The following is a 14,983-nucleotide window of genomic DNA, read 5'->3' on the forward strand; positions in this document are numbered from 1 at the left end:
GGGCTTAATTATTCAAAATTAGGGTCATCAGGAATTTAATTAATTCCAATGAGATTTTATTTACAATTTATTTACAAAATATAGAAAGAGTGAAGTTAGAAAATCAGAGAGAGGATAGGGTAAGATATCTAGCTTAAGCACTAAGTATTTTGCTCCAGCCCCTGGTTCAACCCAGGTAGGGGAGAGTTAATCCTTAGCTGGAGGGTTTTGGGCCCTTGTACACGAGGACCTGTGGATACAGAGAGCCTCTCTCAAAAGGTAGGTCTCTCCTGAGGCTAGTCTCTTCAGAAAATCCAGGAAAGGAGTCATCCTTTTTCACTCACCACATGTCAGTCCAAAGGGGAGAGATTCAAGGACAGTCTCACCAGGAAAGGTCTCAGGTCCAGTCAGCAGATTCTTCACCAGCCTCCAGCTCAGAACTCCATAAGAAGTCAGAAGTTCTCTTTGAAGATCCCAGATGAATCTCCCAGGAATCTCAGTTGATTCTCCTCCATAGGAATTTGTCACTCCCTTTTAAAGATACTTTATTTTGTGTCACTTCCTATGCCTTCCTCTACTTGTTACATGGACAAATCGTAGTCTAAAGCCTTGCTTAGGACTGCCCAAGGGTCAGTCAGTTGATTCTGATTCATCACCCACTATTGCATACATGGGTCACAGACCTCCCCACTCAACTGTAAGTAGAGTGTTTACACTTTTGGTGATTAAATCTAAAAAATGGGCAGGGGATCGTTCATTTCATTTTCACAACCAGGGGAGAGATTTAATTTAATCTTCACACAGGACATACTTTTAAACTTAATCTGCATTAACATTTTTCTCCAACTCTTTCTTAAATTTAGATAGTCATCAAAAATAATAAACCAGAATCTGACTTATTGCTGATTCCCAAGGTGTAAATGCTCACTGAAAATTTAAGTATCTCTTGAGCCAGTTCGAACTGGCTATAGAACATTCTTGACTCAATCAAAGGACATTCACGACCCTAATTTGACTAGGAAAAAGAGAAGAGTTCATAATTGAAAGGCTGCCCCATTTGTTAAACTGTCTCCCTGCCAAATGTTCCCTAAAAGTCATTGCTGAAAATCTGCATCTGTGTTCTCAGGTCAAGTATTCTTGAAGTAAATATGTGGGTTTATTAGTTCATTTATCAGTTAAATGGCATGGGCACTAGATTGGTAGTAGAAGAAATTGACAAATGCTTGATCTCTTTGGACTGATCTCCACACTTTGCATTTTTCTATAGCTTACCAACCTGCACTTAGCTGTAACATGGTGTCTTCACCTTTTTTGTGATATGGACCCCTGCAGCAATCTGTGGAAGTCTATGGATCCTTTCTTAGAAAAATGCTTGTTGCCCTCATTATAATCAAATTGAAATGCTAAATTTGTTAGAGATTAGTGAAAATAACAACAGTAACAACTAACATTTATAAAGCATTTAAGGTTTGAAAATTGCTTTGCAAATATCTCATTTTATCCTCCTGTCAACTCTGGGAGGTAGGTATCATCACATTTTACAGATGAGGAAACTCAAGCAAGCAAAAAAGTCACATGCATAGTGTCCTAAGCTTGATTTGAATTCTTGACTTCCTGTCTCCAGGATCAGTGCTCTGCCATATGGCAGTATTTTTTTCTTCCATCCAAGCTAATGATCTTTCTGAAATCTTTCAGTGTACCTCAAATTAAGAAGTACTACTCTAAAAGCAAGTTCTAGATGTGTTACTGTCTCAGTCAGGCTACACCATGATTATTGCATTATAACCATATTAATCATGTTATGATCATGTTAATTATACATATATGTGTGTATATATACACACATGCCATCACTAATTAAAACCTAACACTGAGCTCTTCTGGTGTTTACTGAATAATTAGATAACAGATATCTCTAGAACAGTGATGGTATGTCTAAAACAATGAATCAGTAAATAGATTTTAAAAAGGAAATGACCACTTATATTGATGGGAATAAGAACTACTAAAAGAGCAGAATTTATATATGTGTGTATGTGGCACAGGTTAGGGTTTGTGGATGTATGCATTTTTCTGGAGAATAAAATAATTTCACATGAGCAAACTTGCTAATTACTGTCACTATCCACTTTAAAACAGCTTTAAAAATCATCTCACTTTTTTCAATTTTTTTTTTTTAGTTATTGAGTCAAAAACCCTTCAAGGAAGCAAGGGAGAGCACAGTTTTGCTGCCCCTGGAGTTTTTGTTATAGAAAACACTACAGTTGAATTTCTGAGAGGATCTGATAGAGAAACCTTTAAGATTCCAGGTCCTTTGGGAGCAGATTTCATTTTCAAGGTAAGATGAGCCTACTTGCCAATATCTCAACATACTTAAAGCATAATAATAGTCTTTATATATTGAAATGTCAAGTAGGAAATAAATTTATTCAGGTTGATACTGCATGTCTATGCATATGATCAGTCTACTTTTGTTACTTGTCTGCTTGTTCCAAATGAAATAGTCAACCATATTTCTTTGTTTAGTCCTAAAATTTACCTCATGAACTATGGACAAATTTCAGTTATAAGGGATGGTTTTTATCCACTGCATTTCAAATTCATATTCGATTTAATTACTCTTCTTATAGTAAAAATAGTTTAGAATTGACTTCTTCAACAAACCATTAGTAGGTATCTAATGTGATAACTAGGCTGCCAGGGGCGATAAAAAGTCTGCCCCATAGAATTTACCTTTCAATGTGGAGATGAGAATGTTACACAGGAAGTGAATTAGAGCAATTAATAAAAAGGAGGTCACTGTGAATAAGAGGATTCAGAAAAAGATACATGGATGAGGTGGTGCCATTAAAGAATGGGTAGTTATATAGTTAATGAATATAAATAGATAGTTTTCAATTGTTATATAGTTAATAAATATAAATAGATAGTTTTCAAAAGACAAAATCAAAGCTATTTATAGTCATAAAATTCTATAAATAATTATTGATTAGGAAGTACAAATTAAAATGATGGAGGTTCCACATCACACCTATCAGATTGGGTGATATGACAAAAAGAAAATGACAAAAGGTTGAATGGGATATGGGAAAGTTGGGTCACTTATATACTTTTCATGGAGTTGTGAACTGATCTAACCATTTTTAAAAGCAAATTGAAACTATGCTCAAAGGGGCATAAAATAGCATATTCTTTTATGCAACAATACCACTACTAAATTTGTATCCCAAAGAGATTTTTAAAATAGGAAAAGATCCTATATGTACAAAAATATTTATAGTAACTCTTTTTTGTGGTGGCAAAGCATTTAAAATTGAGGAGATACTCATAAATTGTGGAATGGCTGAGTAAGTTATGGTATCTGTGATGGATTACTATTGTGCTATGGGAAATAATAGGCAAGATGGTTTCAGAAAAACTTGGAAAGACATATGAACTAATGCAAAGAAAGGTGAGTAGTGTTATTATTTTTAGGAAAGGGGGAAAGGAAAGGTATACATAAGAGAAGAATCACATATAAATAAAACTGAATTTACTAACAGGTAAGGGAAAGATTTTGGGAATGGAATGGAGAAAGGGGTTTAGCATCTGACTTTACCTACTATATTTTCTTATCTAACTAAGCTTATTCTGGCTAACTATCTAACTAAAGACTATCAAGACTAAATTCCCCAGCAAACCCAGAATCTCACAAACACTGAGTCAATGGTTGGTCAGATATCAGGAATCCAAATTGTGGTGTTCTCAGATGGTCTTAGCAAAGTAGAGGTCTGCTCTCTAGTAACTGTCCACCAGAAGACTGGAGATTTCCTCACATCCACAGCCAGTTGATCCTCAAAGGCCAGTTGTCTGAGTGATGGATTATCAGGATGTCTCATCTACACACCTTTCTCCTTCACCTTCTCCAGAGTAACAGTTTCAAACTGCTCCTTGGAACTCTGACTCAATCAGCTGAGGAAAGATTCTATGTCTCAAGATCTGTCAATCATTGACTTGCTCCTTTTACCTTCCATTTCTACAGCAGAGCCAGGAGATCATTGTACACAGTAATAGTAATATTGTAGAATGATCAACTTTGAATGCTTTAGCTGTTCTCAGCAATATAATGATCTAAGACTGATCTGAAGGATTTACGAAAAAAATTCTATTTTCCATAGAAAGAACTGAAGGAATCTGAGCACAGATTTTTACTTTCTCTCATTTTGTTGTTGTTGTTTCTTCTCTTTTGCAACATGGTTAATATGGAAATATGTTTTACATGACTACACATTTATAATGTATATCAAGGGGCATGTCCTCTCAAAAGTAGGGAAGAAAAAAGTAATTTGGAACTCAAAAATTATAAAAAAATAAATGATAAAAATTATTTTATATGTAACTGGGGAAAATATAAGAACATTTCTTTTGAAATTAATGGGTATAAAGTCAATGGGAAAAAAGGAGAAGACTAAATATATTATGTGTATAATATAGTTATTTCTATAATGCTATAAATATAGTTTATCTAGATTTTAGTGATGCATTTTATAAAGTATCTCATACTATTGTTGTGGAAAAGATAGAGAAATATTTATTAGGCAATCATATTATTAATCAGTATTTAGATTTATTAATTATCTAGTTTCAACTTGGAAAGAAGTCTTAAATGGAGTGCCCCAGGGATCTATCCTTGGTGCTATGCTGTTTAACATATCTCTCAATGATGTGGATAAAAGCACTGATGATATGGTTATTAGTTTTGTTGATAATGCAAAGAGAGTAGAGCTAGGTGACATGTTCAATAAGAGAGTCAATATAATTTGGTCATGAAAAATTAGAATATGTAATCAAATAGATTTTCTAATCTAATAAAATTAATTTCAGAGGGGATACATGCCTTAGGCTTGAGTCTAAATAAAAAAACCAGCAACTTTTTTTTTTAAACCCTTACCTTCTGTCTTGGAGCCAATGCTGTGTTTTGGGTCCAAGGCAGAAGAGTGGTAAGGGCTAGGCAATGGGGGTCAAGTGACTTGCCCAGGGTCACACAGCTGGGAAGTACCCAGCTGCCCCCCCAGCAACTTTTTAAGTATATGATACTGAAAGGCTTATTTAGATAGAAGTTTTCCTAAAAATGACTTTTTTTAAGTAAACTATAAATTCAATTTGAATTGAGAACATAATATGGCAATTAAGAAAGTTAATTCAATCTTGGACTGCATTAAAGAGACTTAGCTTCTAGGAATAATTTATGATAGTCCTGTTGTACCTTGCTGAAGTCAGAGCATATCCAGAGCATTGTGTTCAGTTTTTGGTATCACTGTTTAAGAAGAGCATTGATAAATTGGAGTGTTCTCAGAGAAAGGATATCAGGATAGTGAAGGGCCTTGAGTCCATGTCATTTGAAGACTGTTTGAAGGAAATGGATATGTTTAGCCACAGAAGAGAAGACTAAGGGAGGATATGATTTGATCAGTAAAAGGGCACTTATGTGGAAGAAAGACTTGACTTTTTATCTCTTTAGCCCCAGAGTGTAGACCCAGGAACAGTGGGTTAAATTTGCTGGAGGAATATTTGAGCTGGATGTAAGGATAAAATATCTTAAGTATAACTTTTCATAAATGAAATACATTATCTTGTCAGTGAGCTTCCCTTTACAAGGGGAATTCAGATAGTCTGGATAGCTATTTCTTAATCATCACATAATGGAGATGTTTTTCAGATGTGGGTTCAGTTAGATGGTGGTAGGGGTCTCTTCCAACTTTAAAATTCTGTAATTCTAATTCTGGGTTTCTAAGAAGATAATCAGGTACAGCAAAAGGAATAGCACAAATAAAGACACAGGGGCATGAGATTGTATAGAGGGATGAGACTTATAGGCTAGAAAAGGTTTAGTAATACAGGTTTGCTAGCTTGTAGATTATTAAAAAAAGGAATAATATGAGGTAAGATTAGAAAGATAGAGTGAAATAAGGGTTGAAAATGCCTTAAACTCTAGGAAGAAGAAATTGAGCTTTGAGAACTGTGGATGCACTGATGATTTCTAAGCAGAGTAGGGGAGTGACAGAATCTATACATAAAAAAGATTATCTGCCATCACTATGAGGAATAGATTAGAGGAGAAATGAATGAAGGCAAGATGATTTATTGGAAGACTATTTCAATAGTATAGGGAATGTAGTAATAAAGGCCTTATTAGAGTATTGGCATAATACTCTATTAGATTAGAGACATATAGCATAGGTAGAATTAAGAGGACCTGATTAGAGATTGATTGGAAATTTGAGGGAAGGGAAGGGGAAGACTCAGAAATAACTCACAAGTTTCTGAATATCAGAAATTGGATATATGATAGTGACATAATACAAATAGAAAAGTCATAAGAAAAAAATGGTAATGAGTTTAAGGGATGTTGAATTTGAGAGATAGATACATTTCAGGTGGTAATGTTTAGTATAATTTTGGAGATATAAGTCTGGGAGTCTTAACTGTGGTCAGGGCTGAAAATAAAGATTTGGGAATCATTTGAAGAAAAGATATGGTAGACAAACATGTAGAAGTCAGTAAAGTTGCCATGTGAATGAAAAATAGAAGAGGGCCAACCATTCTCCAATATGTAAGTGGTCAAAGAATATGAAAAAACAATTCTCAAAAGAATTGTAAACTATTAATAACTATTTGAAAGAATATTATGAAATGTAAATTTTTAAAAAACCCCAAGTTTTCATCTCACACTTTGCAAGTTGGTAAAGATGACAATAAGATGGGACTAGTCAGTGTTGGAAAAGTCATAGGAGTATGCAGTAGTGTATCGTTGGTAGAGATTTATATAACTATTTTGGAAAGCAGTTTGGGATTATGCAAATAAAATAATTAAAATGTTCATCCCTTTAGCTTAGAGATTCAGTTACTATGCTTCTACCCCATGAAGTCCATTGATAAAAAGAAACTTTACATGTACACCAAAATTCTTATAGCAGCACTTTTTGTGATAACAGAGAATTGGAAACAAAGCATATGCCCATCCATTGGGAAATGGCTAAACAAACTGTAGTACATGAATATAATGGAATATTACTATGCTGTATAAAATGAGAGATATAAAGGATCAGGGGCAGCTAGGTAGCTGAGTGGATTGAGAGCCAGATCTAAAGAAGGGAGGTCCTGGGTTCAAATATGACCTCAAAAATTTCCAGCTATGTGAGCCTGGGCAAGTCACTTAACCCCATTGCCTAGCCTTTACTGCTTTTCTGCCTTGGAATGAATACATAATATTGATTCTATGATAGAAGGCAAATGTTTTAAAAAAAAAAAAGACATAATGAATCCAGAGAAACATTTAAAGATCTACATGAACTAATAAAGAGTGACGTAAACAGAGCTAAGAAGATAATATATACAACGATTATAACAATGTAAATTGTGAAGGGGAGATTTTTGGAAAGGAAACAAGAGTGCAAGCAGAGTGACATGGAATGCAGTTGAACCAGGAGAAGCAAGAGCAAACCGTTTTAGAATCTTGAGAGGAAGGGAATGCAGGTTAACCAATGGCCAGCCAAGGGAGTTGGATCCCTGCTCTGGAGAGAGAAACATTCTCCAGGATCCAGCTCCAACCTTCTGTGAATAGAAAATTGTTCCAGAAAGATATTTAACAAGATTCTGAAGACCATTGAAGCTCCTGACTCTGCTGTGACACTGAGAAGACCAAATATCTCAAAGGGAGTTGTTTGAACTACTTAGTTTGCCTTGATTTGCATTAGCCTCACCTGGGTAGACTTTATCACTCCTGATTCCTGACTTCATCTTATTCCTATCTATACTCTAGAGACCTATTCCTCTGTGGGTTTTAGCCTAGAAATAGATTAGAATAGAAGGGGAATCACTTGGGCAGAGAGAGTATTAAGTGTAGCCTTGGCTGGGCCAAGTACCAAAGAGACTTTAAAGCAAAGTCAGACTGGTGGGTAATAAGATAGTTTTATTAGTCACAGGGAAACCTTTTAACTCATGTTCCTAACCCCATCTCCAATTTACAACTTTACAATAAAACCTGTTATTTTGAAAAGCAGTCAGATTGGATAGATACTGGCCTAAGGCAAAAAGCAGCCATTTTTGCTCTCTTCCACTGAAGAGATCTTGCTGTCACCTGTCTTAAATCTCTCTGACAAAATGGAAAGAACAACCACAGCAAAAGTGAAAAATGAAAAATTTCAACAAATAAATGTGACTCACAAAAAAAGACACGAAGAAATTTTTCAATTGAAATTTATTTATATGTTTATTACATTTTTTAAACCAAGTAACTCCCTCCTTCATACCCCTCCCCCCATTAGGAAAGGTATCATTTGATTTTTTAAAAGTATAAAAGTCTTGCTTATTTCTATTTATCAGTTCTTTTTGTAGAGGCATATATATACACATCTTTCTTCAAATAATATTTCTGATTCTTTTTTTTTTAGATTTTTTGGAAAATTTTATTTAATTAGTCAAATTAGAATATTTTTCCATGGTTACAAGATTCATGTTCCTTCCCTCCCCTCCCTCAAACCCCTTCCCATAGCTGACATGCAATTCCACTGGGTTTTACATGTGTCATTGATCAAGACCTATTTCCATATTATTGATATTCATACTAGAGTGATCATTTAGAGTCTATATCCCCAATCATATCCACATCGAACCATGTGATCAAGTAGTTGTTTTTCTTATGAGAAGACAGACATTTCTCTCTCCTCCATTTGCAGAGGTAGGAGGTCAGCAGTATACTGCATTTATTTTCAAACGTTTTGAAGGTATTGATTAATTATGCAGTTTTCCTCCTTTTTATCTTTATTTTTGTCTTTAAAAATACTATTTGTTATAAGGGATGACTCTGATAAGAGAACCCATGGTTTACTCTATTTACCTATCGGAGGAAGCAAATTGCAATGTAAATAGGATGCCAATGATAGGAAGAACAGAGATACTGAGAAAAATTATGGTGATGAAAAAATAGACATCACTTAAAATTTGTTTTTAAAAAGAAAGAAGTACAGCAAGAAGTTGAAAAGAAGGTTAAGAGCCACTAAAGGAGGGAGATGAAAAACAAAAGAGGTAGAGATAAAACCAAATTAGCCTTCTGCTTGGTTAGGTTAAACAGGTCTTGTTAGCCACCCTGTTGGATTCTCACCAAGCTGAGTTGCCTCTGGCTGGACCAGGTGGGTTGCTTGACTGCTGAAGTCTATTGTTTCTGAGCTGGATAACTGTTGCTGTACTGGGATGGGCAGGGCATTTTGCCATTGGACTGCTGCTGGGTTCAGTGGGTCAAATAGCTCAGCTGCTGGGTGTAGTGGTTCTCTAATATGGACATCTTGGACTTTTTCTTTGATGGACAACTCAAGTCTTTCCTCACCTTCAATCACTGGCTCCATAGGGTAGTAGTGATGGAATTAATCCTAATTGGGTCTCATCCAAAGAATTGTTTGATGCCTCCAACTGACTCCATTCTGATGAAACAAGCTTTATTATAAGGGAATATAGTATCATAAAAACTATTATAGTAAATAAGGTAAGGTAAGGAGGCATGATAAATAAAGGAAGAGAGAGAGTAGAATGAAAAAGATAAGACAGGAAAGGTAAAAGGTAAGAGTTAAGAAAGTAAGGTCTGTAGGGTTTTTCAGGTATGCTTTTTATCTTAATAACTAAGGAAAGGGTCATTTGTTTGGGCAGTTGTTGCCCTGGATCTCCAGGGAACTGATGTCACTGTATCCATGGTCACTTTGCTTTGTATGGCTTTACCCATGGTTCACTCTGTTTGCCTATTGGGGGAAAGCAAACTGCAATATAAATGGGACGCTAATTATATATTAAATATCCCTGGACAGTGTTAGATGAAATTTTGTTCTTTTCTGTGCAGACTCTGAGGAAGACAGTGAGTTTGGAAATTGAGCATTGTTTGAACCTATGTAACTGGGAAACTGAACCACTTGTAGTTGGTGTCCAGAGACTCCAACCAGTGACCTAGGTTATGTCTAAAGATTGATGTGAGGAGTTTTCTCCTAATTGTGAATCTAAACAACTCATATGTCTTATATGAAAGGTAGCCACCTTCTAATCAGCTAGTTATTGTTTCTGTGTTCTCTTGATAGCTTACAGCTACTTGGCAGGGTTTATGGGACTTTGCAGCCCATGTCAATTCTCAGGCAGCTAGATGGTACAACAGAGAGAGTGTTAGATCTAAATACAGAAAAACATGAATTCAAATCCAGCCTCAGACACTTCTTAGCTGTAAAACCCTGGCTACTTCTCTTAACTTCTGTTTGCCTCAGTTTCCTCATCTGTAAAACGAGGGTAATAATAATGACTATTCCATAGAGTTGTTGTAAGGATCAAATGAAATGATCATTGTAGAAGTGTTCAGCAAAGTGACTAGCACATAGTAGCTTCAATATAAATGTTAGCTTATTGTTATTATTTTTTTTATTCAGCTGAAGTATTAAAGTACTCTTTTTATCTAGTGCTCTTTAGGTAGGTCAAGTCTTACTCTGTTAATATATTACCAGTATCCTAAGTTGCATAAATTTATTACCTAAGTACTTAGATTTGGTAAACAAGTGTTTATGTTCATCATTCACATCTTCCTTCAATCTTCATCTTTCCAAACTAATATAGGATTTTTAAAAAGTTTATAGAAATGTTTATACCCAGAAGATGCATATTATTCTAAGACTCATGGCAGCATAGGATGAATGAATCATGAACTTAAAGCTGAAAAGGACATTTTCCTTTTTTTAATTACATGTAGAAACAATCTTTAGCTATTATTTTGTGACTTTTAATGATTCAGATTCTCTCCTTCCCTCCCTCCATCCCTTCAGAGGAAAGGACTTTAAATGTTATCAAGCCCCACCTATTGTACTGATTAGAAAACTGAAGCCTCAAAGATTTGGTGTGATTTGCCCAGGGTCACAGAGCTAATATATTTCTCAGGCAGGATTTCAGCTCCTGACTTCCTGGTTACAAGTCCAATACTATCTAATTCCTTCCCCTGGAACACTGACTTTCATTAGAGTAATATGCATAATTGGAAGGGACTTGCCTATTTTAGATAAGTGTAGAATTAAGGTGATAGTGTTTTCTTAACTTGCCAGTCTATCAAAACCTGAAGTGTCAAACATGTGACCCAGAACACTTTGAGTACTGCCCAATTGGATTAAAATAAAATTGGGAAATATTTAACAAAATAAATAAAAACAAAATACAACCTGGTTATTGTTAATTCATGATTTCCTAAATCAGTTTCTGGCCTATAGGGATCCTTGCATTAAAAACACTGACCTAAATGAGCTTGGGTTATATAAAAATAGCATAAGTCATATTTGTATGTTGATCTAAACTTTGCAAAAGTTTTCTTCCCAACAACCCAGTGAGGTAGAGAATAAAAATATAATTACTCCCTTTTTAAAGATGTGATCCATGGTCATATCACTGTAAAATGTCTAAAGTGGGATTCAACCCAAAATCTAATTTGCTGTCTCAGACACGGTGCTGCCTCTAGATGTCTGGATAAATTGATTAACCCTGATTCTTGAGAAAAGGAGTTCACGTGCCTGCCTGTGCTCATCTGTGGATAAAACATAGGCACTCCTTTCCTCCATTCATCATTTCTGATTAGTCTGGCATACTGCACAGACAAATCCTACTAGTGTTTTGGGAGAGAGTTGAAAAATGCATTTATCATCTTGCAAACTGTTCAGCTTTGTGTCTTATGTAGCTCTCTTGTCCTTATTCAGTAACTAGCAGAAATGGTCTAAAGATGAAGTTACTCAGGGTCCCTACAGAGGAAATGGGACAAGAGACTCACCTTGTCCTAGCTGCATTAATTTGTGCTACGAAATGCCTGAAAGTGTCCAGGCAAAATTCCTAGTAGATATTTCTTCCTTTCATCTGGGAAGCTTGACAAATGAACTGTTGCAAGCTATGTCTCATTTGTTGAGGGAGCCAGGGACCTTACCAGGGCACTGCAGATACTCAAATTAGACATCTTGAGAATAGAGTATTTATCTTAGAATATTCCGCTTAGCAATAGAATAGATATGCTTTTCCAAGAAAGACTAATAACCACCTGAGTTAAAGATGTGTACATTGAGGGAGGGACACAGAGATGCAAATGATTGTTGGAAAACAGATTTTCTGTGCTATCTTTTAAATACTGACCCAACAATTTCCTGAATGTTAAGCAGACAGATTTTTTTTTTCTTTCTGTTGAGAATGACCATATTTTACTTACTCTTTTCCTAATTGCATCAAAATTCAATTAGGATTTTCTTTAGTTGATCATTCATGGAAATGACCATTTGTCTTCCTCTCTGCTCTTGAGTTTTCCTAAATGGGTTATTCATTTCTCATATTGTTGTGGGGTGTAGAGGTGTACCCCTGGGGTTCTGGAAGGATACCTTTCACAAGAATGCAAGACTCTGAAACTTAGCTTAAAAGTAAAGAGAGATTTATTAGTGATGTTGAATTTTTGGCCAGCAAGAAAGCAGAAGTGGAACAACCTCGGGGGTTGCTCCTAGAATGCCTCCATTCTGGGATTTTTATATTCTTCTACCACAGTGAGGATGTGACTCTGGAGCAAGGAGTTGTTAGCCCTATGGCATGTGGGTGGTTCTATTGATTTGGAGGATGAATGAATGAGGTGTGTCTCTTTGTCCATCTCAATTCAATTGGACAATCAAAGGAGGGTAATCTCCAAGGTCAGATGTTTTGGGTTGGGATTCACAGAGGGCTTAGGGCAGGGGTCCCCAAACTTTTTACACAGGGGGCCAGTTCACTGTCCCTCAGACCATTGGAGAGCCAGTCTGTAAAAAAACACTATGAACAAATTTGTATACCACTGTCTGGGATGCAGTGCTGGCTGTGATGGGTCATGCCTTGCACAGGCCCATCACTGCCACCACTATTCTGGGCAGCAGTATACACAGTGCGGAATCCCCTCCCCCAGATCTCTGTTCACCATGCTGATGTCTTCCATTGTGCAGCCACATAGTCCTTTGCACCATGCCTTGTTCTCATTCAGTTACTCTCAGAACAAGGCACCACCTGAAGCATTATGTCACTGGAAGTAGTACTGTACATGAGCTATGCCACGCCTTGTAGCATCTTTGCATTTGTATCCTGTGCTCCTCTCACTGACCACCAATGAAAGAGGTACCCCTTTCGGAAGTTCAGTGGGTACGGATAAATGGCCTCAGGGGGCTGCATGTGGCCCACAGGCCTTAGTTTGGGGACCCCAGGCCCAGGGGTCAGAGGAATTTCCCTGATAATAGTTTGCCTGAATTTGGGGGGGTACAATGCCCATGCCAATATGATGTTTCACAAAGCTCTCCTGAGATCAGCACCTAGGGGAGGAATACCTCTTTGGTCACTCCTCTGGCAGAATGTGCATGTTTCTACCCCAAAAGCCAGGAAGAATCTAGCACCTTGAGCAATAAAATGCCAGTAAGTTACTCATAAGAAATTATTTCTTAATTTCAATTTGTCTAGTATTTTTCAGACATGTTCTAAGTTCCAGGCACTGAACTAAGCAATATGGATTCAAAGAAAGACAAGGACAGTCCCTCTACTCGAGTGGCACCTATTATAATAGAAGAGAAGACTTACAAATGCTTATGTACACATTATATATATATATATATATATATATATATATATATATATACTGTAAAGGGAAGGTAATCTCAGAGAAGGCACTGGGATTGGGAGGGTGAAGATTGAGCAGGAAAGGTCTCCTGCAAAAGGTAGTATTTGAGCTCAGTCTTAAAGGAAGCCAGGGAAGCAAGCCAGGACATATAGGTGAGGAGAAATCATTCCAGGCATGGGTTTCAGCCAATGCAAATGCATGGAGTCTGGAGGTAGATCAAAGAATACTTATAGGGGAATGAATTGTATGACATAGAAAGGAAGGAAAGGGCCAGATTGTAAAGGGTTTTAAAAGCCAGAGAGGACTTTAGATCTGATCCTGGAGGTAAAAGGGAATGACTGTAGTTTATTGAATGTATGGGAGAGCAGAGGGTGGTGACATGGTTAGATCTGTGCTTTAGAAAAACTACTTTGACATCTGAGTGGAGGATGAATTGAACAAGGAAGAAACTTGAGGCAGGGAGTCCAACGAGAAGGCTAATGCAATATTCTAGGAAAGAGAGGATGAGAGCCTGAACTAAGGTTGTGGCTGTGTGAGTAGAGAGAAGGAGATGGATAGAAAGGATGTGTAGGAAAGAGGAGACTTGGCAAATGATTATATGTTCAAAGTGAGTGAATAAAGAATTGGAGATGACACCAAGGTTCTGAACCTAGCTGACTGAGAGAATGGCAATACCCTTGACAGGAACAGAGAAGTTGAAGAAACACAAGGTTTTGGAGAGAAAGGCAATACATTTTGTTTTGAATATGCTCATCTTGAGATTCCTATGGGGCATCCAATTCAAGATATCCCAGACAGTTGCCTATTTGGAGCTAAAATTTAGGAGAGAGTTTAGGACTGGGAATATAGTGCTTCAGAGAAAGATTAGGACAAGGTATGTAGATCTGTAAATCAGATTCATAATGTTGTTAATGAAACTAATGAAAATGATGAAATCACCAAGCCAGATAGTATATAAAAAAGATGAAGGTCCAACATAGAACTGAGGGATATCTATGGTTACTGACCATGACCTGGATGTGAATATTTTAAATAGATTTTTGTACATGGAATCAAAGCTTCCTTTGTTTCCTTTTTTATTATGTTTTACATAGAACATTAGCATGGTTTGGTGGATTAAGAACAGGCTTCAGCTTCAGGAAGAGCTAGGTTCTGCCTCTGTGATAGATAATAACTCTGTGACCCTAGACAAGTCACTTAACTTCTCAATGTCCTTAGGCAACTATCTTAGATTATATGTTACAAAATAGTTGTAGATATACATTGGGAAAGGGTGTTTTCTTACTGGAAGTTACCTCCTAAATCTGAACCAGTGTTTCAGAAATGGAATACTGCTAATGGGGCTCCTGG

At 36.5% G+C, this 14,983-nt stretch overlaps 1 protein-coding gene across 2 annotated transcripts in view; it reads left to right on the forward strand.

The window, feature by feature from the left end:
* The window catches only part of ADAMTSL3 (ADAMTS like 3), a 628,767-nt gene that overhangs the window by 413,668 nt on the left and 200,116 nt on the right, over positions 1–14,983 (forward strand). For both annotated transcript variants that reach the window (XM_007479267.3, XM_056805881.1), the window contains exon 9: positions 2,160–2,317. In XM_007479267.3, coding sequence (XP_007479329.1) covers positions 2,160–2,317 — 158 coding nt within the window. The remainder of the gene's footprint in view (positions 1–2,159; positions 2,318–14,983) is intronic.

The sequence above is a fragment of the Monodelphis domestica genome, chromosome 1 (genome assembly GCF_027887165.1).
Source record: "Monodelphis domestica isolate mMonDom1 chromosome 1, mMonDom1.pri, whole genome shotgun sequence".
NCBI lineage: Eukaryota > Metazoa > Chordata > Mammalia > Didelphimorphia > Didelphidae > Monodelphis > Monodelphis domestica.